Genomic DNA, 27,702 nt, shown 5'->3' on the forward strand with positions numbered 1-27,702 from the left:
ACATAGTTTCATCAGATCCTTGAGATTTGCATTCTGAATTAAACTGAATCCAGAAGGTCTCAGAAGTGAGGTGCATTCATGCATGTGGGAAGAGGGTGTTCAGTTGGCTGGATGGCTGGCTTATAATCCCGGCTGGCATTAGCAGAGAAGGTTCAATTCCCACACTGGCTAAGGTTACCTTGAGTGGCCCTCCTTCTCAATCTCTCCCCTCGCCTGAGGCATGATGACCCTCAGGTTAAACCCTCACCAGTCAGATCTCTCTACTGAGGGATCAACTTTATGATCCGGTAAGGTTATGGTGCCACAATGGGAGGCAATAGCCTAGCAGTATTATCATTAATGATAGTAATCACCTCAGGGGAGGTATGGCCTAATGGTATTATCGCTCGACTGTTAATTCAGAGACCCAGATAATATTCTGAAGGACCCAGGTTCAAATCCCACAGTGCCCGATGGTGGAATTTGAGTTCAATATATATCTGGAATTAAGAGTCTAATGATGACTGTGAGTCCATTGATGATTGTCTGGTTCACTAATGCCTTTTAAGGAAGGAATCTGCTGGCCTACATGTGACTCCAGGCCCACAGCAATGTGGTTGACTCCAAACTGCAACACGAACAATAAATGCTGCCTAGCCAGCAATGCCTTCATTCCGTGAATGAATAAAGGAAAAAAAAACTATTAATCCAGGAAACTCAGCTCATTCCCTGGGAGCCTGAGTTCAAATCCTCCCACAGCAGATGGTGAAATTTGAATTCAGTTTTAAAAACAAATCTGGAATATCGGAGTGTCCTGATGACTGTAAATCCATCACTGTTTGAAAAACCCATCTGGCTCACTAATGTCCTTAAGGGAGGGAAATCTGCCATCCTTACCTGATCTGGCCTACATGTGACTCCAGACCCACAGCAATGTGGTTGATCCTTAACTGTCCTCTGGGCAATTAGGGATGGGCAATAAATGCTGGCCTAGCCAATGCCCTCATCCAATGAAAGGATAGAAATTAAACATTGCCATACACGCGGACATGTTCTGTACTAACAGAAGGAAAAAAAAAATTCAAATCTTGTCTCTTTCCTGAATTATCAGAGGGCCTTGGACAGCCTCCAGTTGCCCCATTGTATTCTCTATAGCAAGACATCATTCAATCAGAGCCAACTTCCTGACCAATCAGCATCCTTTCATCCTGTAGTATAAATTGCTGTGATCGTTCAAAATTTGGTATTCTTGCATGTGTCCTGACGAAACCGTCTCAGCGACCCGTCTCCTTTCTCAGGAAGGGCTTTGTGTGAATGTAACGGCCCGTGTCTACCAGTCAGCCAGCTGGGTCACGTTCTGAGGTTGGAATCAGTCATGTAGCAGGCCTCCTGCAGCCTCCCCTTTGCTGCGTGTGGGCGGCACCGATAAACCAAGTATGTCCTGAACTCACCGCCCACCCCTTCCACCCCCTCACCGAGCCAGTTTCCTGTAGTGGCTGCTCGGAGCGAACAGGAAGAGCTTGTGCTCTGAGCAATGCAGGCTCAGGTGAGACAGAGCTTCCACCCAGACAGCGAGGCTGCCATCAACAAACTTATCAGCATCAAGTACTACACCTCCTACGTCTACCTAGCCATGGTAAAACCTACCTTCTTACTGACATCTTGCACTTTAGAGTGAGAGCTCAAAGAGGCTTGGCTTTTTAAAATGCTACACTTTGCAAGGTTAAAAAGAAAGCCGAAATGATCTCCTTCTAATCTCTGCTGGCGATGATATCATTTAAAATATTGCATGTTGTTTCTCCTTGTGGGAGAGTCCAGGACTAGAGGGGCATGATTTCAGAGTAGGGAGTCATTCATTTAGGACAGCGATGAGGAGGAATTTCTTCTCTCAGGAGGGAGTAAATGTGCGAAATTCTTTAGCAATGAGGGCTGTCGAGGCTAGGCCATTAACAAGGTTGGGTTAGACAGATGTTTAATCAGTAAGGGGGTCAGGGCGAATGGGGAAAAGGCAGGAAAGTGGGGCTGAGGGTTAGCAGATCAGCCCCAATCTCAGTGAATGGTGGAGTAGACTTGACAGGTTTCATGCTCCTATATTTTATGGCCTTTCGGGATAATATCAATTTCTTTATACTGTATTCTCAAGACAAGCAGGAATGAAGTCAAGTAGAACGTGCATTTTCATAGCACCTCTTATCATTTCCAGTTGTTGCAAAGTGCTGGACAGCCACCAGAAGTATTTAAGATGCATAACGCAGTGTAGTCATCATGTTCCAAAGACAAAGTCAGAAATTTGTCTTAAGGCACTGCCTGCGTACGTGGGTGTCACCTTAACTCCAGGACTCAGTAAACAGACCAGCACTTCTAACTCACACATCTGTATCATACCCATTAGTGCTGCTCTCCATAGAACTGTGCTGTCCCTGTCCTGGGAGTGTTGGATGGGGACAGTGTAGAGGGACATTCACTCCGTATCTAACTCCATGCTGTCCCTGTCCTGGGAGTGTTGGATAGAGATAGTGTAGAGGCAGCTTTACTCTGTATCTAACCCTGTGCTGTCCTTATCCTGGGAGTGTTTGATGGGAGCACTGTCAAGTGAGGATGTGTATGTTTATTGAGTGTGCAGTGGTGTGTTTACACACGTGTACCTACATGTGAGAGCTTGATCCTCCCCTGTTAGCCTACCATATGATCCCAGCTTTGTCAGAGAGGAACTCTCAAAATTTCACTTCCTCAAAGGGATCATGGCATTCCAGAGCCAAGAAAGAGGACTGCAAATCATACAGTACTGTCAGAATCCAAAGGTATTGTAAATAGTTTATCCCTGCAGCCAACACCCCACCAACGTTGGAAAAAGAGTGGAAAATTAGCAACAAAAGCATGCAGGAAATAGTTTTGAAAACAGAAGTTGCTGGAAAAGCTCAGCAGATCTGGCAGCATTTGTGGCGAGAAATCAGATTTAAAGTTTCAGTCTCATGGCCCTTCCTTAAAACCGTTTCTGGAAAAGGGTCACTGGGCCTGAAACATTAACTCTGATTTTTCTCCACCGATGCTGCCAGGCCTGCTGAACTTTTCCAGCAATTTCTGCTCTGATTCTGATTTGCAACATCCGCAGTTCTTTCAGTTTATATTCAGCAAACAATTTATGTTGCCTAACCTCTGGCCCAGGATATTTTTCACTTGACGGACGCAGATACAGCTCAGTAAGGAGTGCACCACAATTAATTTCGATAGCAGTTAAAGCATTTGTTTCATTTTTTTTAAACATCTGCTTGTGAGAAAGTGAAATGCAAAGTAGCCATATTCTGCTTCAGAGATATTTGGAACTGCCGATGCTGGAGAATCTGAGATAACAAGGTGTGGAGCTGGATGAACACAGCAGACCAGGCAGCATCAGAGGAGCAGAAAAGCTGACGTTTCAGGTGTGGACCCTTTTTCAGAAATGGGGGAGGGGAAGGGAGTTCTGAAATGAATAGAGGCGGGGGGAGGCGGATGGAAGATGGATCAAGGAGCAGATAGGTGGAGCGGTACAGGAGCTCTCTTCTTAGTGAGAGACAACTCATCGCAATTTTAACCTGACGTGGGGAGAGAGTTTGAAAAGGTGAATCCTTCATGGTAACGTCACAATGCAGAAATTGAGCCCACGCTGTTTGTTCACTCACCAGCCATTCAGCCAACTGAGCTAACCAACCAGCTTTAAGAAAGCACCATTCACTTCAGAGCATTTTAGTAAAAACTTTTAAAATCCTGCGGAAATGTTGCTATTATTATCATTCAGCATCACAGCTGTCCAGGTACTTTTGACTAACTTTTCAGAAGTAGCAATTCGTGTTACAGATCCCCTCCACACCCCCTCCATAGATTTGTTGAAGGTATTAAATGGCATCCTTTTCTCTTTTCTTAAAAACTGAAGTCTTTTTATTTCGAACGGGATGATGTTGCACTGGAGAACTTTGCAAAGTATTTCCATGACCTGTCAGAACTGCTGCGTAAAAATGCTGAGGAGCTGATCAACTACCAGAAGCTCAGAGGAGGTCGAGTCCAGCTGGAGAATATTGAGGTGAGCTGGGCATTTCTATTTCTGTATGTCTTCGACTGTAATTTCTTTCCCAAGTACTTCCTGTGAGCACTTGCTTGGTGTACGCTCATGTGAGAAGTACTTTTAGGAAGTATTTAGTTGTGCATTTGTGACGCCAACGTGTATAAGGCCCATGTGCTGGAAAATGGGATTGGACCTATTGGGTTATTGGGTTTGACCAGCGCAGACTCGATGGACCAAAGGACCTTTATTTCCCTGTGCTGCAGATGCAGGCTCAGTTGCAATGTTTAAAAGACATCTGGATAAGTTCACAATTTGGAAAGATTTGGAGGGAAAGCAAAGCGTGGAGCTGGAGGAACACAGCAGGCCAGGCAGCGTCAGAAGAGTTGATGTTTTTTGTGTCAGGAACTGTCTTCACAAATGACCTGAAACGTCTGATGCTGCCTGGCCTGCTGTGTTCCTCCAGCTCTGCGCTGTGTTATCTCAGACTCCAGCATCAGCAGTTCTTGCTTCATCAAGGCTTGGATGGATGTGGGCCAGGAGCAGGCAGGTGGGAAGAGTTTGAAATTGGTGCATGGTTAGCATGGACAATTTGGACTGAAGAGTCTGTTTCCATGCTGTATGAATCTATGACATGATGATTAGATGCTCACATCCCATAAATTCTCTCAGGACTCTGATAGGGCTTCTGCGCTATTCCAAAACTCTCCCAAGCAGCATGTGACACTGCTCTGACCACAACAGTGGAGGTAGTGTTGAAAAGGTAGGGTCGATGGAACTCCAGCTTGACGTGACTTTGGGTGTTGGGTTAGCATTTGGAGCCACTGAATGGACTCTAGCTGAAAATGAGGGGTGTCTTTGGTGGAGAGAGAGCTGATGGCAAGGGGACCAGGCAGTCAGAGGAGATCCACAAACCAATGGAAATAATGAGGGGCATAGCTAAAGTGAATAGCAAAAGGTCTTTTCCCGGCGGTGGTGGAGTTCAAAGCTCGATGACATAGGTTTAAGGTGAGAGGAGAAAGATGTAAAAGGGACCTGAGGGGCAACTTTTCACACAGAGCGGGGTTTGTATGTGGAATGAGCTGCCAGAGGAAGTGGTGGATACAGGTACTGTTATAATATTTAAAAGCTATTTGGATAGGTACGTGGATAAGAAAGATTTAGACGGATATGGACCAAAGGCAGGCAAATAGGGCTAGCTTAGTTTGGGAAACTTGGTGAGCAAGGAGCCCGGGTTAATGCTCTGGGAGCAAGGGTTCAAATCCACTCTGGTTAAATTCCAATTCTACGAATTACTCCAAAATGAAAGCTTATCTTACTAATGGCGAGCACGAAGCTATCATTGAAGATAAAGACTCACTTGTTCATGCTGTTCCTTAGGGAAAGAAATCTGCCATCTTTATTCGCTCTGGATTCCATGTAACTCCATACCCATAATGTGATCAGACAGCAACAGGCTCAATGCCTAATCACCCTCTGAAAAGACCCAGTGAGACCCTCAGTTCAAGGGCAATTAGGGATAGGCAATAAATGTGGGTTTTGCGATCGATGCCCACATCTCAGGAATTCATTTAAAAAATAATCAGCTTCAGGCATTCTGCTGATATCATTCCACAATTTTGACATTGTATCTGCGTGTGTTCCCTCCGGGTGCTCCAGTTTCCTCCCACAGTCCAAAGACGTGCAGGTTAGGGTGGACTGGCCATGCTAACTTGTCCGTAGTGTCCAGGGATGTGCAGGTTAGGTGGGTTAGCCATGGGAAATGCAAGGTTACAGGGATAGCGTAGGAGGCTGAGGCTGAGTCTGGGTGGGATGCTCTTCGGAGGGCCAGTGTGGACTCAATGGGCTGAATGGCCTGCTTCCACAATGTAGAGATTCTATGATTCTAAGCCCCCTTTCTCCTTTTTGTCCTCTGTCCTTTCATGCCTAAATGTACTGAGTACCACTGTGAGGGAGCTGGATTAATGTCAGAGATACCATCAGTAACACAGGGAGCTGGCTGGGAGGGTTTCACTGAGAAACAGTGTGAGGGAGTTAAATTAATATCACATTATAGTGACTACATTTCAAAGGTACTCAATTGCCTTTGAAGCATTTTGACACTCTCAGAGATTATGAAAAGTAGCTTTTAAATGCAAGCATTTTTAAAACAGCAGATAGAGTTGTTAACCAAAAGTTATTTCCTTTCTTCTTCCTCTTTCCCCTTTATTTCTCTTTTTTGAATCTAAGTTCACTATCTAGGAACTTTGTACCTAAGATGGTGCCATTGGGTGACATTGTGATACTTTTCACTGCACCCCTGTACTTGAGTACGTCACAATGAGGGATATTCTGTTCTACTCTGTTTCCAGGACCATCCACTGATACTTCCGCTGGCTCTTACACTTATGTTAACAAATGCCTACTGTCACATGTGGTTCATTGGGAGCCTAAATTGAGCAATTAACATGTCAGGTGCCAGAACAGAAGCTGAATTATAGCCACTACAGTTCATCACGCGATCTCATCGCTGGCAATCATGTGGAATATGTCCATGAACTTTAACCTTTATCTGCTTCAGTTGCCAAATAAATGGTAGCCATGATGTGATTGTGCCAGTATTGGACTGGGGTGGACAAAGTCAGACATCGCATGACACCAGGTTATAGCCCAACAGGTTTATTTGAAATCACAAGCTTTCTGAGCACTGCTCCTTCGTCAGGTGAAGTGGAGGGATATGCACAGGCACAGAATTTATAGGCGGAGAGATAATTGGCAGTCAACACTCCACTCACATCATTTGTATTATCTTTTGACATTCTTAATTACCTGCAATTATCTTGCAATTATCTCTCCGCCTACAAATTCTGTACCTGTGTGCTACCCTCCACTTCATCTGATGAACGCGCAGCACTGCGAAAGCTTGTGATTTCAAATAAACCTATTAGACTATAACTTGGTGTTGTGTGACTTTCTATCTGAAACAAACGCAGAGTGTGAGAGTATTTGGTGAACATTATAAGTGCTTTGCTTCTTTGGTTGTGTAAGCCTGCATGAGTAGCACATTTTATCTGTTATGTGAATGAAGGCAGGGTGTTTTCTACCAAAAGCAGTGTTTGAGGCTTGTCAGCAATTTCTAAGAAGCAACATTGCCCGAGACCTCTGAGCAATGCCCATTAGGGAAGAATATCTGTCAACCTTACCTGGGTCGGGCCTACACGTGACTCAGGACCCACAGCAATGTGGTTGATTGTTAACTGCATCCCTGAAATGACCAAGAGAGCCACGCAGTCCGGGGGCATGTGGGGATGGGCATCAAATAGCAGCCTTGCCAGTGGCACCCACGATGCCTATGTGTGAGTTTAAAATTGCCTGGTGTGGTGCAGTTCACAGTAGCTACCACTAGATGGCAATAGACCATTGATTTTTCATAGGCGACCCTCGATGTTATCCATCCCAAAACAGTAACAAGGCTCTTGTCATGGAATGGTAGTGCCCCGTCCTCTGAGACAGGTGGCCTAACTTCAAGTCCCTGAGGCATGTTATAATATTGCTGCTTAGATCAGAAAACTTTCTTTTTTGGAAGTGTGGGTACTGACGCAGTATAGCAGAGGCAGTGGCACAATTTCTGCACAGCAAGATCCCACCCCGTGCCATGAGCTAGCCAGCGGATCATCTGTGTGAGGTGTTGCTAAACGCCAACATGAATCTTTTGCATTTACGTAACGCCCTTCGCAGCCCAAATGTATAAAGTGGTTTCCCAAAGTGTCAACAGTTGTTGTCACATGGAAAGAAAAGCAGCAGCCAATTTGCTCACAGCAAACTCCCACAACCAGCAATGATCAGGTAAACGTGAGATCTTTCTGAATTATGTATTCCCTAAATCACACCATGTTTCAACTGCCCATCACCCCGTGCTTGCTGACCTTGTCCACAACTCCCTTTGATTTCAAAATTCTCAAGATTTGTCCTCAAAGCCCTCCATAGTCTCACTTCTCCCCTATCTCCGTAATCTGCTCCAACTTCGCAAAGTTTAGGGGAAGGCAATGACCTCATGGTGTTATCGCTAGACCATTAATCCAGAGACCCAGATAACATTCAGAGGACCCAAGTTCGAACCCCACCATGGCAGATGGTGGAATTTGCATTCAATAAAAATACCTGGAATTAAGAATCTGATGACGACCACAAATCCATTGTCAGAAAAACCCATCTCGTTGACTAATGTCCTTTAGGGAGGGAAACTGCCATCCTTACCTGGTCTGGCCTACATGTGACTCCAGGCCCATAGCAATGTGTTTGACCGTAATTGCCCTTTGGGTAATTAGAGATGGGCAATAAATGCTCAGTGATGCCCTCATCCCATGAATGAATAAAGAAAAAAAAGAATTCAAACGAGGATTCCTGGAATATTCCTTGAATCTCAGAATTAATAGTCCAATGATAACACTGCTAGACCATTTCCTTGCCAAACCTATAAATGCTAACAGGACTAGGCAGGGTAAACACAGGGAGGAAAACAGGAACAAAAACAGAAGTTGCTAGAAAAGCTCAGCTGGTCTGGCAACATCTGTGACGGAAAAAAACAGAGTTAACGTTTCAGGTCCAGTGACCCTTCCTCAGAACACAAGAAGGATGGTCCTGATGACTGGAGAGTGCAGAACCAGAAGATCACAGTCTCAGGATACAAAGCAGGCCATTTAGGACTGAGATGAGGAGACATATCTTCACCCAGAGAGTGGGAGACCTGGGAATTCTCTGCCACAGAAAACAGCTGATGTCAAAGTGTTGAATGTTTTCCAGAAGAAGTTAGATATAGTTCTTATGCCTAAAGGAATCAAAGAGAATGGGGAGAAAGCAGGAACAGGGGTATGAGTTGGGTGAACAGCATGATCACGTTGATCATGCGGATGGCCTACTCCTGCTCCTAGTTTCTGTGTTTCTAGCGGATTATAAAAGAAATTTAAACTGTGGAGCACATTGCTAATGTTACAAAATCTTCCAAGATGCTTTGCAGATGTATTATGAAATGATACATGACACTCCGTCTCCTCGGGAGATACCAGCTCAGGTTTTGGTTAAAGAAGTAGGCTTTAAACACTGGTTTCGGGGTGGAAATTGAGATAAGGAGGTGGAGAGGTTTGGGAAGGGTATTCCAGAACTTAGCACGAAGGGCACAGCCAACTGTGTTTGTCAGTGATTCACATCAGGGGTGCTCAAGATGTCAGAACGACAGGAGGCAGACATCTTGAAATTTTGCGAGACTGGGGAGCACGACCACGGAGAGATTTGAAAACAAGAGCAAGAATTTTGAACAGTAAAGGAATTATGGGTTACGGTGAGTGGGCGGGTAAGTGGAGCTGAGTCTCCTATTGATCAGCCATGAAAATATTAAATGGTGGGACAGGCGGGAGGGGCCGGATGGCCTACTCCTGCTCCTAGTTCTTATGTTCTTACTCATTTTAGAGCCGAGGCAGCTTTTATTTGTCAAGCCATTAGAAGACGCCAGTTTAGCCAACTGAGAAACCTTCCACTTCAATTTTTTTTAAACATTTATTCACAAGGTGCAGGACAATGAAATGCCCATCCCTGATTGCCCACAGGTCAGTTAGGAATAAACCACATTGCTGTGGGTCTGGAGTCACATGTAGGCCAGACCAGGTAAGGATTACAGTTTCCTTCCCTAAAGGACATTGGTGAACCTGATGGGTTTTTCCTGACAATCGATTCATGGCCCTCATTAGACTCTTTATAGCAGATCTTTTATTGAATTCAAATCCCACCCCGTGCCATGGCAGCAGCACAAGGGGAAACAGCTCCAGAGCATCACTCAGGCAGTCAGCGCGAGCCGGCAGAATGAGCTGTAATAGGCAGGAGCAGGCAGCCTGAGGTGGGGGGGCGGGCGACAGAGTGCCCGGAGTGAAGCAGGAGCTGCGTCCCGGAGCGATAGAGGAGCTGAGGTATGAATCCTGATATGGCACGGCTTATCTTGTTGCTGCTGAGTGCCGGTGAGGAACGGACTGGAGGCTGGAGCAATGCGGGACAATTGCTGGTCTTTGGCCTGGCACCACTTGCTGAGCTGCTGTTGTTGGACTGTAATTTAAAACCTTTTCACCTTGTTGGAACTACCTCTGTAGGTAACACTTATGCTTTCCTTCTATCCTCATTGAGTGGAGCCACCTTATTTTAACTCTGTAAGATTTGTGCCTAGGTACTGGTGTGTAAAATGGCACCCTTAAAAGGCCACCGTTGTAAAAGCTTTTCACTGTACTCCTCTACTTCTGGATTTTTCTTATCTGCCTGTTTCGTGCTGTCCTTACAAACGTCAAGGCCCTTCTCACTGGTGAATACTGAAGCCAAGTATTCATTAAGGACCTCCTCTGACTCCACAAACAAGTTCCCTCCGCTATCCCTGATTGGCCCTACCCTCACTCTGGCCATCCTCTTGTTCCTCACAGAAGCATAGAACACCTTGGGGATTTCCTTGATCCTAGCCGCCAAGATTTTCCCATACCCCCTTCTAGCTCTCCAAAGTCCATTCTTCAGTTCCTTCCTGGCTACCTTGTAGACCTCCAGAGCCATGTCCAATCCTTGCTTCCTCAACCTTAAGTGATCTTCCTTCTTCCTCTTGAGTAGGTATTACATGTGTCTGGTCATCCAAGGTCTCTTCACCTTACCATCCTTTTCTTGCCTCAGTGGAACAAACCTGTCCAGTACGACAAACCTAACCAGTACTGTAGCAACTGATCCCTAATCAACCTCCACATTTCTATTGTGCATTTCCCTGAGAACATCCGATCCCAATTGGTGCTCTATAGTTCTTGCCTAATAGCATTCTAATTCCCCCTCCCCCTATTAAATACTTTCCCATACCTCCATGCAATAAAAGAATATCTAATTCTACTGCAGACAGGATCACACTGATAGGGGATTTGGTTTTTAACTTATTGTTGTCACATGCACCGAGATAGAGTGAAAAGTGTTGTTTTGCGTGCTACACAGGTAGATCATACCATACAAAGTCCATTAAGGTAGCAGAACATAGTGCAGGAAACAGTGTCACAACCACAGAGAAGCTGCAAAGAGAGAGAAATTAAAATTAACATTTGAGAGGTCCTTTCGAAAGTCTGATAACAGCGGGGAAGAAGCTGTTCTTGAATCTGTTCATACATGTATTCAAACTTTTATATCTTACAGAAGAGGGTGGCGGAGAGTATAACCAGGGTGGGGAGGGGTCTTTGATTATGTTGGTTGCTTTCCCGAGGCAGTGGGAAGTTTAGATGGAGTCAATGGATGGAAGGTTGGCTTGGGTGATGGACTGGGCTGTGTTCTGCCCATAACTCTCCGTAGTGTCTTGCAGTCTTGGACAAAGCAGTTGCCATACCAAGCCGCGATGCATCTGGGCTGCGATGGTTAGACAGAGATCTCAGTTTGACTCTTTTCTTGGCACAGAAACCAGAAAGGCGAGAATGGACAAATGGGCTGGATGCTGTTCAGTTTGCACTCGATCTGCAGAAAAGTATCAACAAGTCTCTCCTTGAACTTCATCACCTGGCCTCCAATAAACATGATCCTCAGGTACCTATGGGGTGTTGTCCCTGCCGCAGGGCACTCTGCTACAGAGCTATAGATCAGGGCCACACAGTGGCTCAGTGATTAGCACTGCAGCTTCACAGCACCAGGGACTTGGGTTCGATTCCACCCTCAGGCGACTGTCTGTGTGGAGTTTGCGCATTCTTCCCATGTCTGCGTGCGTTTCCTCCGGGTGTTGTAATTTCTTCCCACAGTCCAATGATGTGCAGGTGAGGGCAGATTGGCTATGTTAAATTGTCCATTGCGTCCAGGGGTGCACAGGCTAAGTGGGTTAGCCTGTGGGACTGGATTCTCTTCAGACTAAATGGCCTGCCTGCCACACTGTAGGGCTTCTATGCTGCTGTTGTCCCCCATCACCCACTGAGTGTGGAATGTGGATGACCATCACCTGACAGCCTCTTTCATGGACAACAATGCTTTACTTGCTTGCCTGTGCCAAATGGATCCCATCCCTGTTCGACGCTGACCCCTCGTGTACACTTTAACTCTTTCTTGAAAAGCCCAAAGAACCGCGGATGCTTTGAATCAGAAACAAAGACAGAAGTTGCTGGAAAAGCTCAGCAGGTCCGGCAGCATCTGTGGAGAGAAATCAGAGTTAAGGTTGAGTGACCCTTCTTTAGAGCAGAACTCTTTCTCGCTCACTCTCTGTCTCTCTCTCTCTGTCTCTCTCTCTCTCTCTCTCTCTCTCTCTCTCTCTCTCTCTCTCCGCTGATGCTGCTAAATCCTCAGTTTCAGATTTCCAACATCCACGGATCTTAGATTCCGTGACTGGTAGTGACCAAACTCAATACATTTTTGATCGAATGGGGTAACTGACTGAGCTGCTGAGTTATTTCACATTTGGGTTTTTTTTTTCGCTCTCCTAGATGTGTAACTTCCTCGAGTCCAACTTCTTGAACAGCAACGTAGAAATCATGAAAAAGCTGGGAGATCATGTCACAAGCCTCAAGAAGTTGACTGTGGGCCAGACAAGTGGAATGGGCGAGTACCTCTTTTATAAACACACCCTCGGGTAAAAGGACCTGACTGTGGGAATGTCAAGTCTCTCCCTTTATAACCCCCACCTCTCCTGGGCAGAGCTGAAATCCAAAGCGTTTTATGCTGCTTGGTGAAGCAATGAAAATTGGAAGGAAGTCTTTGTTCATGGAGTGACATTGTCGATATTATGTAATAAATAATTCTAATTGAAAAGGATCACAAATTTCATCTCTGTTTCACTTTCAGATCTGTTGCCTCTCTCACAGCTCCATACAGCATAGAATCCCTACAGCGTGGAAGCAGGTTATTTGGCCCATCAGGTCCAGACTGACATTTTGAAGATCATCTCACTCAGAACCACCCCATCCCTATAACCCTGCACTTCCCATTGGCTAACCCACCTAGTCTACACATCCTTGGACACTGCAGGATAATTTCACACAGCCTAACCCCTAACCTGAGCATCTTTGGACTGTGGGAGGAAACTGGAGGACCCAGATTGTGCAAAGTTCACACAGACAGGTCACCCACATGTGGGATCGAGCTAGGGACCCTGGTGTTTTGAGGCAGCAGTGTTAACAACGAAACCACCTTGCCACACTCTGCTGTCAGCCTTTCCTCAGAAATCAGAAGTCACACAACACCAGGTCATAGTCCAAAAGGTTTATTTGTAATCACAAGGTTTTGGAGCGATGCTCCTTTGTCAGCTGAAGATGTCACTTCACCCAATAAAGGAGCAACACTGTGAAAGATTGCGTTTTCAAATAAACCTGTTGGACTATAACCTGATGTTGTGTGACTCCTGACTGCGTCCACTCCAGTCCAACCTCCAGAAGACTGCTGTGTTCAATACCCATAACAATTTCCTCCTCCTGGGGGAAAGCATGTGCATCCGAATAAAATCAGTGCCACAGGTTCGATTCCTGTCCATCAGAAGTGGATTTGGAGCTGGCTCCTCACTCTGTCCCTGAAAAAAGGAAGGTGAAAACTGTGAAGGAAATAGCTCAGGGTGGGGTGTTAGGAGACAATGAGCCATGGTCCTGACTTCAGGCTCGGAGCAACTTGTAAATAGATATTCCTACGCTGATGTTCATTTATTACAAGAGAATTGAATACCAAGGTAGGGATGTTCTGTCTCAGTGAGGCAAGACATTGGTGCTCCTTGTGAGCCATGAATGTTTATGGGTACAATATTTGAAGGAAAGCTGGCGGGCATGGGGAGGCGATGGCCTAGTGGTATTATTGTCAGACTGTTAATCCAGAGACCCGGATAATATTCTGAGGACACGGATTCGAATCCCACCACGGCAGATGGTGGAATTTGAATTCCATAAAATATCTGGAATTAAGAGTCTAATGATGACCATGAATCCATTGTTGATTGTTGGGAAAAACCCATCTGGTTCACTAGTGGCCTTGCAGGAAGGAAACTGCCATCCTTACCTGGTCTGGCCTACATGTGACTCCATACCCATAGCAATGTGGTTGACTCTTAAGTGCCTTCTGGGCAATTAGGAGTGCTGCCTAGCCGGTGATGCTCTCATCTCATGAATGAAAAAAAAGGCACTTATACGGACTGTGTATAGTATTGCTTTCCTTATTGAAGGAAGGATGTCAATGTATTGGAAACAGCACAGAGATGGTTCACCAGGCTAATAAAAGCAAAACACTGCAAATGCTGGAGAGAGAGAGAGAGAGAACACTGGAAAAACTCAGCAGGCCTGGCAGCCCCTGTGGAGAGAGAAAGCTGACTAGTTCCTGGGATGGGCAGGTTGTCCTATAAGGAAACTTTTGGACAAACTGGGCTCGTATTTGCTGGAGTTTAGAACAGTAAGAGGTGACTCCATTATAACAGAGAGGACCCTGTGGCATCTCAGCAGGCTGGATATCGAAAGGATATTTCCTCTCGTGGAAGAATCTAGAGCTGGGGGGTGGGGTAGTGACATTTAGAAAGCGCGGAGCATCTGTTTAAGCAGAGAGCGGGAAGAATCCGTTTTCACTTCCAGAGGACCATGAGAGTTTAGAAATCTCCTCTTTGACAAGTGGTGGAAGTAGGGCCAGGGACAGGGGCTGAGGGGTACATCAAGTACACCAGGGGTCAATGTACTCAGGTCGGGGGTCAGAGGGTCATGCGGGTCAGGGTGGGGTTGAGGGAGTCGGGGGTGGGTCAGTGTACTCAGGTCAGGTAGTCAGGGGTCAGGGTGGAGTCGATGGGGATTGGGGGGCATGTGGTCAATGTGCTCAGGTCAAGTAGTCAGAGGGTCAGGGTGGGATTGAGGGGTTCGGGAGGTCAGGTAGTCGGCGGTGTGTCAGAGCAGAGTCGAGGAGTTCAGGGTGGTCAGTGTCCTCTGGTCAGAGGATTTTGGGCGATCAGAGTGGGATTTAGGCAGTTATGGGGGGGGCAGGGTACTCTGGTCAGAGGATTTTGGGGGATCAGGGTGCGATTTAGGGGGTTTTGGGGTCAGGATACTCTGGTCAGGAGATTTCAGGGGATCAGAGCAGCATTTAGGAGGTCAGGGGAGCCAGTGTACTCAGGTTGGGAGCTGGGGGGTTTGGAGTCACAGGACATCAAGGGATCAGGGTGGGGGTCGGGTAAAGTGGAAGTTTTACTCAGTCAGGTGTAGCCCTGGGGTCTGTAATCTCTGTTGCTGTCAATGGTGAAAACTGCAGAGGTGCGTAGGTTCATGATAAACAATGTGTTTGGGGGTGTTGGAGGGTGAAAGGTGATCTTGAACACGTGGGAATGCGGAGCAGTATGTTCAGCCGAGATCTTATCGCATGGAGGAGCAGGCCAGAGGGGCAGTATGAGCAAGAAGTGTTAAATGTTAAACCCTTGTTTACCAGGAACCAGTGTGTTCCAAGCGGCAGGCACTCTGTCCACCTTCCCCATTCTCCTCCAGGCTGCCACTCTTCACCCAGCTGTGAACAGGCAGCCACAGGGAACAGCAAGGGAGCATTGCTGGCTCAGTAGTTAGCACTGCTGCCTCACAGTGACAGGACCCGGGTTCGATTCCACCCTCAGGCAGCCATCTGTGTGAAGTTTGCACATTCTCCTTGTGACTGTGTGGGTTTCCATCCCTCCAGTCCAAGGGTATACAGGTAAGGTGGATTGGCCATTGTGTACAGGGTAGTCTGGGGCAGGATCCCAGAGAGCCCAATTAAGGAAGTAAGAGTGGGGATAGGATGGGAAATGTCCCTTTTCTGAAGGATCAAAGAAAATCCAAAGTCCTCAAGGTACACTAAAACGTTCCAGGAAATGATCAGCCCAGTCTCCATAAAATATGAACATATAATTTTGCGATGGTGATTCAGTGGCAGAGTTGGGCGATGGTTTTAATCTTTTTTTCCTGTTTTAGCTGATCAAGAATTTGATTCTCAGGTGTTGCTGCACCAAAAACCTTCCAGACATTGGAAGCTAAGTTCTGGATCAGGTATGAATGTTAAACACAGCCTAACCCGCTGTCATTTCTGTAATCCTGAGTTGATACTGTTAAACCATTTAACCCAAAAGATAAACATGCATCACATACAGCTTATGCAAGGATTCCTGTAAACAATAACGAGCTCCCAAGGATAAAGAACCTATGTTACGTTCCTCTTTAGCAAGTGGTAGCCTAGAACGAGTAGGTGTGGACTCGATGGGCCAATTGGCCTGCATCCACACAGTAGAGATTCTGTGATTCAAAAGAATCATGGGTCCCAGTGGAGGAGCCCAGCTCCTATTCTGTACCTTCCCTATGTTCTTTCTCAGAAAGTAATTAGTCTGTGAAATGTCATTTCCCCAGCTTGGGAGGAGAGTTACTGCATATATTTTAAGGCTGAGTTAGATTGATTCCTGATTGATGTGACGGTAAGAGGGTGTGGGAGTGAGAGAGGATATGGAGCCGAGGCTACAGTCAGATCAGTTGCAATATGATGGAGTGGAGGAGTAGGTTTTTTGGGTTAAAGGCTGAATGGCTAAATAGCCTCATGTCCACATTCCACCTGAATTGATCGAACTCGGCCTTAAAAATATTCAGTAACTCTCCTCCAATGCTGGGGAAATAACATTCCACTGACTAGTGACCTTCTGAGAGAGAAAATAAGGAATGTACAAAATAGAAGCAAGGCTAGGCCATTGGGGCCTTGATTCTAGTCCACCATTTGGTCAGGAGTCACAAACATATCTTCCTTATCCTTGGGAGCTAGCTGTTGTTCATGGGGTTGTGGGTTCGAGCCCTAACTCCAGACTCTTAAACTCAAAGTCCAGCTGACATTCCCAGTGCTGCACTGTTAGAAAACCAAGAAATTTTAGACCACTGACCAAGGCATCTGCTAACAGGAAATGACCATGGTCCTAACAAGGGAGAGAGTGACTAATGCCTTAAAACATTTCAGTTGTTCATAGAGACCCAGCAAGGATTTTTGATGGACCCTGCTTCAGAAAGGTCTAGGCCCAAAACGTCAGCCTTCCTGCTCCTCTGATGCTGCCTGACCCGCTGTGTTCATCCAGCTCTACACCTTGTTATCTCAGATTCTCCAGCATCTGCAGTTCCTACTATCTGAAGGATTTTTGATAGATGAATCACTTTTGATGAAGTCTGATGTTGATTGAAGGATAAATGTTGGTTTGGACAATCACATTAGAATGTTTGCCATGGGCTCCTTTACATCAACTTGAGAAAGGCCTCAGTTTGACTTCTTACCTGAAAGCTGACACCTCCAACACAATATTATGGGAAGTGGCCATTTAGTTCTCAAATCTGTTCCAAGGAATTCATAGTTGATCAGTGTCCTAACTGCCTTGGCCCACCTTAGCACCAGGTACCTTAACATCTTTGATCAATATTACCTCAAGGTGGGGATTCAACAAATGATCCAGCATCAACTACCATCTGCAGAAGATGTTCCAAACTCCTGCCACCCTTTCAGTGTACAAGTATTTGTTAATCTGACACCCAAAAGATCTGAATCTAAATTTTCAACTCTACCTCCTAGTCCTAGATACCCCAACCAGCAGAAAGCAATCTGATTGACTTATCCACCATCACATTAGTACCTTGACAGTAACTTCCAGACCCATATCAACTTCTTTCTAGAAGGACAAGGGCAGCAAATGCATTCACCCCCTGCAAGTTCTCCTCCAAGCCACACGCCATCCTGACTCAGAAATATATCACTGTTCCTTCAGTGTCATTGGGTCAAAATCCTGGAATTCCCTCCCTAAGGGCATTGTGGGTCAGCCTACAGCACACAGACTGTTCAAGGATGCAGCTCACCAGCACTTTCTCAAGGGGCAACTAGGGACGGGCAATAAATGCTGGTCCAAGCCTGCGACACCCACATCCCTCAAGTGAGTCATAGAGTCATGCAGCAGAGAAACGGATCCATCATTCCAATTATGGCTACCACAGTCCCAAACTAAACTAGTCCCACCTGCCTGCGCTTGGACCATATTCCTCTAAACATTTCTTATTCATGTATTTATCGAAATGTCTTTTAAACGTTGTAACTGTACCCACATCCTCCACTTCCTCTGAAAGTTCATTCCACATATGAATCGCTCTGTGTTAAAAAAATGCTCCTCAGGTCTTTTTTTAACCTTCCTTCTCTCACCTTTAAAATGTGTCGCTGGTTGTAAAATCCCCCACTTATGCTTTGTTACTAACTAAAAATTGTCAGCAAGCCACAGAGGGAGATATCGAAACAGATAACCAAATGGTTGGCCAAGTCAATGAGTTCTGTAGAATGTCTTAAAGGAAGAAAGTGAGTGTGAATAACTGATACTTTTCTTGAATTGATAAAATTTCACTCAAATTGCCCCTTAACCTTCCAGACCCCCAGACAGTGCAACAATAATTTATGTATTGACTCCTTGTAATTGATGCTTTGGAACTGAGGTTTCTTCCTGCTGACTCTCTCCTGTTTTTACTCAAGGTCAGTATATCCTTCCAAAGGTGAGCTGCCCAGAACTGCTTGCAGTAATTCACATGTGGCCAAACAGGTCACTGAATATCTGAACATGACTTCTACCCCTTTGTAACCCAAAGCCAGGATTCCACCAGCCTTTCAAATATTATTCCTGTTCATGATATTTTCATGATCTATATACCTGGAGCCGAGATCTCATTCATACCCCCTCCAGGGTGGTTCACTTTTTAATCACTTGTCAGCGCTCTGCTCTAACTCTTATGGAGATTAGATTTAAGGCGCAGTAATAAAACAGAATTCAATCAAGTATCTCAATGGCACCTATCATGTACTTAGGAAGTTCAAAACTATTTCATGTCAGCAATTTTAGACAAGCACCACTGTGAGACCAAACCTAGCATCTAGTTTACTCACCAGATTATAGGCCAAGATTAATGCAGGATTAGATACATCCCAGCCATTACATACATAACAAAATGATACATTTTCCGTGTATCATATGTCACATTAGCTCGGTTAAAAAAATAAACATTTGAGGTTTGTGAGGTGATTGTAATGAGGTCAGCAGTGTGGACATCACAGAATATGGGTTCCTTGCTTGGGGTTATTAATCAGGGAGGCCTGGCTGACAGATTAAACAAGATTGTCAGAGGTTCTTCGCACACTAAGAGCCGGCTCTGAGGGAGATGCAACACCAGGGCTGACTGAACTTGGGGAACACCACTTGAATGAAGGTAATTGCCTAGTCTCATTCAGAACATATCCTGCACAGAGGGACTCTAAGTCAGCCCACAGCAAAACCCCAAAACAAAGCCCAGGCTCGGCCAAATGGCTGGCCAGAGCAAGAATACCGCAGAGAATAACTCACCTCCTGACTCCCTAAAGCCTGCCCACCATCTACGAGGCACAATTGTGGACTGTGAGGGAATTCTCCTCCCTTGTCTGGGTGGGTGCAGCTCCAACATCATTCAAGAAACTTGACACCATCCAGGACAAAGCAGCCATGTGACCGGCCCCACATCCACAAACACGCACTCCCTTCAACACTGACCCTCACGAGCATCACACTGTACTACCTACTAGTTCCACTGTACAAATTCAAGAAAGATCAGCACCTTCCAAACCCACAATCACTTCCATCCAGAAGGACAAGGGCAGTAGATACATGGGAACACCGACTGCAAGCTATCCTCCGAGCCACTCACTATCCTGACTTGGAAATATTTTGTCATTCCTTCAGTATCACTGGGTCAAAATCCTGGAATTCCCTCCATCAGGGCATTGTGGGGCAACGTGTGCCATGAGGACTGCAGCGGCTCAAACAGGAAGCTCTCAAGGGACAACTAAGGATAGGCAATAAATGCTGGTCCTGCCAGTGATGCCTACACCCCATGCAAAAAAAGACAACCAGGATCAAGCCATTTTGAATCCAGTGATTTTTAATGAGGCAGGTTTCATAAATGATGTCTGAATATAAGATCTCCTAGGAAATAGTGATCATAACATGGTAGAATTTAGCATTCTATTTGAGAGTGAGGATCTTGGGTCTGAAACAACTGTGCCATGATTAAATAGGGGCAATTACAAAGAACAAAGGCAGAGCTGGTCAAGCTGAGCTGGGAAAGCAGTTTAGCAGCGAAGACAGTTGAGGAAAAACGTCAGACCTTTAGGAAAATAGCTCTTGTCTCACAGCAAAGACATATCCCAGTGAAGAATAAGGATTTTTGGAAGGGGATGAACAAATCATGGTTAATCAGAGAAGTGAAGGATAGCATTAGGTTGTAAGAAAAGAAAACATATAATGTGATAAAGATTGGTGATAAAGCAAAGGATTAAGGAAAGTTTTTAAAGCCAACAGAGAATAATCAGAAAAAAAAGAGGGACTAAATAAACTTTAAGAATAACGTTGTAAGTAGTGTCAAGAGAGCTTCTTTAAATATATAAAAGGAAGAGAGAAGCCATAGGCTGTTTTGAGACTGAGGCTGGAGAGATAATAATAGGGGAACCAAAAATTGCAGAGGAGTTGAATAAAACCTTTGCTTCTGCCTTCACTGTACAAGATACTATTAGCATCCCAAAATTACTGAATAGTCAGGAGAAAATAGGAGGAGACGAAACAAATTCAAGATTAACACGAGAGAAAAGATGCGAGGGAAACAAATGGGGCGAGACACTGACAAGCTCCCTGGGTCTGGTGGGACGCCTCTCAGGATATTAAAGGAAGTAGCTACAAAGACAGTGGATGCACTGGTAAGTAATCTTCCAAGAATCCTCAGATTCTGCTAAGTCCCCGAGTATATGGAAAACTGCCAACGAAACACATTCATTTAAAAAGGGAAGGAAACTGAAATAACTGCAAAGAGACTGATATTCCAAGTTACCCAGTCCACCCTTTATCTATTTCTGCACAATACACTGGCTGTGTCCAGCCAGCTCAGAGTCAGTCTACTCAACTGAGGAGATGCTAATCTCCTGGAGACACTTTTATTTTGCAGACATGAATGTTTATATTTTGCTTTTAGTTTTTATTGTCCTCAGCACCCACATGCTTTGTGCGTGTGTGCATGTGTGTGTGTGTGTGTGTGTGTGTGCGCGTGCGTGTGTGTGTGTGTGTGTGTTTGTGTGTGTGCGTGCGTGTGTGTGTTTGTGTGTGTGTGTGTGTTTGTGTGCGTGTTTGTGTGCATGTGTGTGTGTGTGTTTGTGTGTGTGTGTGTTTGCGTGTTTGTGTGCGTGTGTGTGTGTGTGTGTTTGTGTGTGTGTGTTTGTGTGTGTGTGTGTGCATGTTTGTGTGTGTGTGTTTGTGTGTGTGTGTGTGTGTGTGTGTGTTTGTGTGCGTGTGTGTGTGTGTGTTTGTGTGTGTGTGTGTGCGTGTGTGTGTGTGTGTTTGTGTGCGTGTGTGTGTGTTTAGGTGCAAAACACAATGAAAACACCAGTGGTACCAATAACTTTATTAATATTCCACCACCAGGAAAAACCCATGGTGGCCAGGGAACCAGTGACAAGTATAGTCACAGCCAGAAAAATGTTCACGTGAAAGGAAAAGGGAAAGGGAGGGCAGGAAATCAAATCAAAATGGAATTGGAAGGGCGGACCGAATAAAGACCCCATCCCCACAGTGCCCAACTCTCCCTAAAGGCATTGAGAGTGTTGGTGGACACTGCGTGCTCCTTCTCTAGAGTCACCCGGGCTCAAACATGGCCATGGAAGACAGTCAGGCAATCAGTTGTAAATGCCCCCCTCCTCTGCCCGCCACCCAGGCCTGTGAAAGGCCAGCTTGGCCAGGCCCAGAAGCAGATCCACACAAGGACCACACTCCGACCTGTCCGCTCCCCTCTGCACTGAGTGCCCGAAGATCAGGAGCATGGGACTGATGTGCAGCCCCCAAAAACACAAGGTCCTTCAGATAACTAAAAAGGGGAGTGCAAATGCCCACACCCAACGTACACATGGTCCACGGACTCCACAGCACCACAAAACAAACAATCTCCTGGTTGTAATAAAATGTGAGGCTGGATGAACACAGCAGGCCCAGCAGCATCTCAGGAGCACAAAAGCTGACGTTTTGGGCCTAGACCCTTCATCAGATATTCTCCAGCATCTGCAGTTCCTATTATCACTGATACAATCTTCTGGTTGTATTGGTCAGCTAGGGCTTTCTTGATTTGCCCAAGTAAACAACCCCCATCAAGGTCCTCACAGTTTACAAAGTTAACCTGATTCCACTCACTACATCCGTGCCCCATTAAGCCCAAGGATGTAGGCCTGGTCTTTCTTTTGTAGCTTTTCCTGCGACATTTTCGCCGCAGGCCCAGTTCCTCTGATTCAACCCCTGACACGGGTGGCATGCACCTGATCAAAGCCCGCCTCTTACCGAATGCCACTTGGCTTTAGGAAATATTTGAATTCCCTGCATCCCATTGTCCATGACTCATACCTCCTAGAGTCTGTGTATCGCAAACGACGCTCGCAGCTTCTCAATCACCATCTCTGAGTTTTCCGAATGAACTTTATTCACGTCCAACCACTTTGAATGTTTGACCATTTAACCAAATATTAATTTCAATCTGTTCAGATTTGTGTGTCACTAAGCAATTTAATTCTTCCAGCCCACATGTGGGGAGACTTTCCTACTTGTCCCCTATAGTTGAGCTCCTGCTCAAACATGAGGATTGGAGCCCTGAGCGAACTTTGTTACAGGCTGGCTATGCAATCACTGAAAAGACCTCCGTAAGAACCGGGTGAATCAGTTCACCAAGTGTTTGTTTTGATTGGTTCCAATTTGGATGTTTCTAAGCGATGTAATTGTTCCAATCCAGATGCGGATGGACTTTCCAGGGTATGCACACTCCTGGATACTGGAACGTGAGTTCGCTTCCTCTCTTTGGGTTTGGTGTGCCGGGTATGGCACCAACCGTTGAAAAGTTTGCCCCTAGCACCCATTGATTCCAGCTTTGCTTGGGCTGCTTGATACCAAACTCAAACATGGCCTTGATATCCATGACTGTCACTCTCGCCGCCAAACACATTGTTCTTCAAAACTGACTTGAGTATATTCACAACAATCTCTCCCAATCTGACAACACCAATCTACAAGGAGATTAAAGTGTCCCATCATTAATGTACTGCCTTTGTTGCGTGCCCTCATTATATCCCAATTTATCCGCTGTCCTATAGTATGCTACTGTTTGGAATCTGTACACTGTTCCTGCCAGTGTCTTCTCTCCCTTTTTATTTCTTATCTTCACCCATACTAATTCTTCTGACTCAAGATCATTTCTTGCTACCATACTTATTCCATCCCATAGCAAAAATGCTACCTCACCACCCTATCATAGAATCCCTTCAGGTTCTGGGAACAGGCTACTCATCCTATCAAGTCCACACCAACACTCCAAATGGCATCCTGCCAGATCCATTCCATAAGACCATAAGACGTAGGAGTGGAAGCAAGGCCATTCGGCCCTTCGAGTCTACTCCGCCATTTAAACATGGCTGATGGGCATTTCAACTCCACTTACCCGCACTCTCCCCGTAGCCCTTAATTCCTTGCGAGATAAAGAATTTATCAATCTCTGCCTTGAAGACATTTAATGTCCTGGCCTCCGCTGCACTCCGTGGTAATGAATTCCACAGGCCCACCACTCTCTGGCTGAAGAAATGTCTCCTCATTTCCATTCTAAATTTACCCCCTCTAATTCAAAGGCTGTACGCACAGGTCCTAGTCTCCCCGCCTGACAGAAACAACTTCCCAGCGTCCACCCCTTCTAAGCCATGCATTATCTTGTAAGTTGCTATTAGATCTTCCCTCAACCTTCTAAACTCTAATGAATACAATCCCAGGATCCTCAGCCGTTCATTGTATGTTAGGTCTACTGTTCCAGGGATCATCCGTGTGAATCTCTGCTGGACACGCTCCAGTGCCAGTATGTCCTTCCTGAGGTGTGGGGCCCATAATTGGAACCAGTATTCTAAATGGGGCCTAACTAGAGCTTTATAAAGTCTCAGAAGCACATCGCTGCTTTTATATTCCAACCCTCTTGAGATAAGTGACAACATTACATTCGCTTTCTTCATTGCAGACTCAACCTGCAAGTTAACCTTTAGAGAATCCTGGATCAACACTCCCAAATCTCTTTCCCTATCACTGTAACCCTGCACTTCCAATGGCTTACCCGCCTAGCTTGCACATCCATGGACACTATGGAACACTTTCCCATGGTCAAGCCAACCAACCCGCACCTCCTTGGACTGTGGGAGGAAACCCAAGCTCCCCGTGACGCAGACACGGGGAGAATGTGCAAACTCCACACAGGCTGTCACCTGAGAGTGGAATTGATGCCATGCAGCCCACCTTCTGGGGTGGAAAAAATTCTTCAAATCCCCTCTAAGCGACCTGCTTCTTATCTTAAAATAGGTAGTGGTGTGTGGACGGGTTAGCCCTCTGTACATTGCACTGGTAAGTGGAAGATAGAGGAGATATCTCTTGCAGGCACGCTGGGTCAACATGGTGGCTCAGTGGTTAGCACTGCAGCCTCACAGCGCTAGGGACCCAGGTTCAATTCCACCCTCGGGCAACTGTCTGTGTGGAGATTGCACATTCTCCCTGTGTCTGCATGGGTTTCCTCCCACAGTCCAATGATGTGCAGGTTAGGCGAATTGGCCATGTTAAATTACCCTACAGTGTTCAGGGGTGAGCAGGTTAGGTGGGTTATAGGGGGATGGGTCTGGGTGGGTGCTTTAATGGTCAATGTGGACTTGTTGGGCCGAAGGGCCTGGTTCCAAACTGCAGGGATGCCATTCTATGGGTCAGACGTCTGTTGGGAAGAGGTGGGCAGGAGCGTTTTCGCTCTTCACCACCAGCCTCTGGAGCATGTCAGTGAGGTAAAGCTAATCTGCCAGGACACACCTGTATTTGAATTTCAATAAAAGCCCTGACAACAGACAAACAGCACCTTGGAGGCCTGTATATGTGACTTAGTAGAACTTGTTCCCACCTGAATCAGGTGGGGAGGTGAAAGTCTGTCTGGAACAGGTTCCGCAAAACCTGAACACACAGAGAGCGCGAGAGAGACAGGGTGTGAAATGAAATTTTCTGTGAGATTCACTGGGGAACAACAGTGTTGATACAATCCTCTCCAAAGCCCTGGGGTTGTGACTGGAAAACAGGGCACATGGGTTCTAGGGGCTGTTCATTGCGTTTACAAAAACCAGCAGCAATCTCTCACTTCCTCATTTGCTCACAGTGATAGGTACAGAGCGAAGTCCAGCACCATGATATGTTCAGTTCCCGTTCTCTGCTGTAACTGGGATTTCAGTGAGAAATGAAGCAATTCTCCAGGGGCTGCCAGACAGTCTCTAGCCGCAGGGAGTGAATCCTGACCCAGGAGCTGTAATGGCTCAGTCTCACCGGGTGCTACTCATCTTCCTGGCACTGCTCTCCAGCTGGGTAAGGGCTTCTGTCGCTCACCTCACAGCCTCGCGATTTTAACCCAGGTTGCAATCCTTTCAGGGAGAAATGAATGTGGTGAAGTTTGTAGGTTTTGCAAAAAAACTGCTCTGTGGAGAGAGAGTGACAGAGGGTAAGTGTGAGAGAGCGTGTGACAGAGGGAGAATGTGACAGAGAGAAAGAAGGGAGTGTTACAGAGACACAGAGATTGATAGAGAGCATGTGACAGAGAGAGTGACAGAGAGAGGGAGAGTGTGACAGAGGGAGAGGGTGTGAGAGAGTGTGACAGAGAGAGAGGGAGAGTGTGACAGAGGGAGTGTGAGAGAGAGTGTGGCGGCAAGGGGGAGCGACAGCAGAGTGTGGCAGAGAGAGTGAAGAGAATGACAGTGATTAAGTCACTGAGAGAGTGAGAGACTGACAGAGAGAGGGAAATGTGTGACAAAAAGAGGGGAGCGTATGACTGGAAGAGAGTGAGAATGTGATAGAGAGAAGGGGAGATAGAGAGAGGGAGAGGGACCCTGAAGAGACGGGGGGTGAGATGGAGATTGTGAGACGGGTCTGACAAAGAGAGAGAGAGATTGGGAGATTGACAGACAGAGAGGGAGAGAGAGTATGACGGAGAGAGGAGAGAAGTGTGAAGAGGCAAAGAGGAAGAGAGAGGGAGAGTGTGACAAAGAGAAAGGGGACGTGACGGAGGGGAGTGTGGGTGAGTGTGACTGACAGGGGGAGAGTGTGATTGACAGAGGATGGAGTGTGACAGAGGGGTGAGCGTGACAAGAGAGAGGGGAGTGTGACAGGAGAGAGCGGAGTGTGACAGGAGAGAGCGGAGTGTGACAGAGGGGGGAGTGTGACTGTCAGAGGCGTGAGTGTGACAGGGAGAGAGGGGAGTGTGACAGGGAGGGAGGGGAGTTTGACAGAGGGGAGAGTGAGACTGACAGAGGGTGGAGTGTGACAGAGGGGTGAGTGTGACAGGAGAGAGGGGAGTGTGACAGGAGAGAGGGGAGTGTGACAGGAGAGAGCGGAGTGTGACAGAGGGGGGAGTGTGACTGTCAGAGGCGTGAGTGTGACAGGGAGAGAGGGGAGTGTGACAGGGAGGGAGGGGAGTTTGACAGAAGGGAGAGTGTGACTGACAGAGGGTGGAGTGTGACAGAGGGGTGAGCGTGACAGGAGAGAGGGGAGTGTGACAGGAGAGAGCGGAGTGTGACAGAGGGGGGAGTGTGACTGTCAGAGGCGTGAGTGTGACAAGGAGAGAGGGGAGTGTGACAGGGAGGGAGGGGAGTTTGACAGAGGGGAGAGTGTGACTGACAGAGGGTGGAGTGTGACAGAGGGGTGAGCGTGACAGGAGAGAGGGGACTGTGACAGGAGAGAGCGGAGTGTGACAGAGGGGGGAGTGTGACTGTCAGAGGCGTGAGTGTGACAGGGAGAGAAGGGAGTGTGACAGGGAGGGAGGGGAGTTTGTCAGAGGGGAGAGTGTGACTGACAGAGGGTGGAGTGTGACAGAGGGGTGAGCGTGACAGGAGAGAGGGGAGTGTGACAGAGAGAGGAAGAGTGTGACTGGGGGAGAGGATGAGTGTGTGTAAAGGATATGTTTCAATTTACGTTAAAGATTTTTGCACGATGAAAATGTTATTGCTGGGGTCACTCAGGACCTTTCTGAATCTGTGCTCAGCAATCAATGACTATAATAATTGTGTGGGGTTGTGAAGAATTTCCTGATCTAATTGACCCTCGGTTTAAGAGAAAGAGTGAGCAGGAGTTTCATGTGTGACTGAGAAACTAATTAAGTAGAAACAGTAAATCTCACCAGCTGTGATGAATATTGAGACATTTCCTCTCAATGACCAACGTGGTCACATTGACTGATGTGAAAATAATGGGAGTGGTTTCTTTGTAAGCTGCCGTGCAGGTCTGAGGAACTTTTAACAAATAAAAAAGCCTGATATGAGAAATACCATTTTCACACAGCAAGTGGTTAGGTTCTGGAACGCACTGCCTGAAAGTGTGGTCAGCACAGTTTCTTACAAGGTGTTCGAAGCAGAATTAGCCTGATATCTGGAAAGGAAGAGTGTGTGGAGTTACAGGGAGAATGACACCGAGTGAGATAACAAGGCGTAGAGCTGGATGAACACAGCAGGCCAGGCAGCATTAGAGGAGCTGGAAGGCTGACGTTTCAGGCCTAGACCCTTGACACCGAGTGAAATGCTTATTTGGAGGGCCCCAGTAAACACAATGGGCTGAATGGCCTTCTTCAATTCTGTAGTTCTGTGGCATAGAATTCTTG

At 46.4% G+C, this 27,702-nt stretch overlaps 2 protein-coding genes across 5 annotated transcripts in view; both read left to right on the forward strand.

The window, feature by feature from the left end:
* Positions 1 to 1,444: 1,444 nt before the first annotated feature.
* LOC125446981 (ferritin, lower subunit-like) lies at positions 1,445 to 12,788 on the forward strand. Its single transcript, XM_048521044.1, has 4 exons — positions 1,445 to 1,615; positions 3,890 to 4,036; positions 11,447 to 11,572; positions 12,454 to 12,788. The coding sequence occupies exons 1-4, from the start codon at positions 1,514 to 1,516 to the stop codon at positions 12,601 to 12,603; spliced, it is 525 nt and encodes a 174-aa protein (XP_048377001.1). The 5' UTR covers positions 1,445 to 1,513; the 3' UTR covers positions 12,604 to 12,788.
* Positions 12,789 to 15,157: 2,369 nt separating this feature from the next.
* The window catches only part of LOC125447028 (receptor-type tyrosine-protein phosphatase H-like), an 89,497-nt gene continuing 76,952 nt past the window's right edge, over positions 15,158 to 27,702 (forward strand). For 2 of the 4 annotated variants that reach the window (XM_059640502.1, XM_059640503.1), the window contains exons 1-2: positions 15,158 to 15,996; positions 25,219 to 25,421. In XM_059640502.1, the coding sequence (XP_059496485.1) occupies positions 25,368 to 25,421 (54 nt within the window). In that variant the 5' untranslated portion in view covers positions 15,158 to 15,996; positions 25,219 to 25,367. Of the gene's footprint in view, positions 15,997 to 24,764; positions 25,422 to 27,702 lie in introns of those variants that run through there. The other 2 variants (XM_059640504.1, XM_059640501.1) reach the window with 2 other exon arrangements.

Source organism: Stegostoma tigrinum, chromosome 38 (genome assembly GCF_030684315.1).
Source record: "Stegostoma tigrinum isolate sSteTig4 chromosome 38, sSteTig4.hap1, whole genome shotgun sequence".
NCBI lineage: Eukaryota > Metazoa > Chordata > Chondrichthyes > Orectolobiformes > Stegostomatidae > Stegostoma > Stegostoma tigrinum.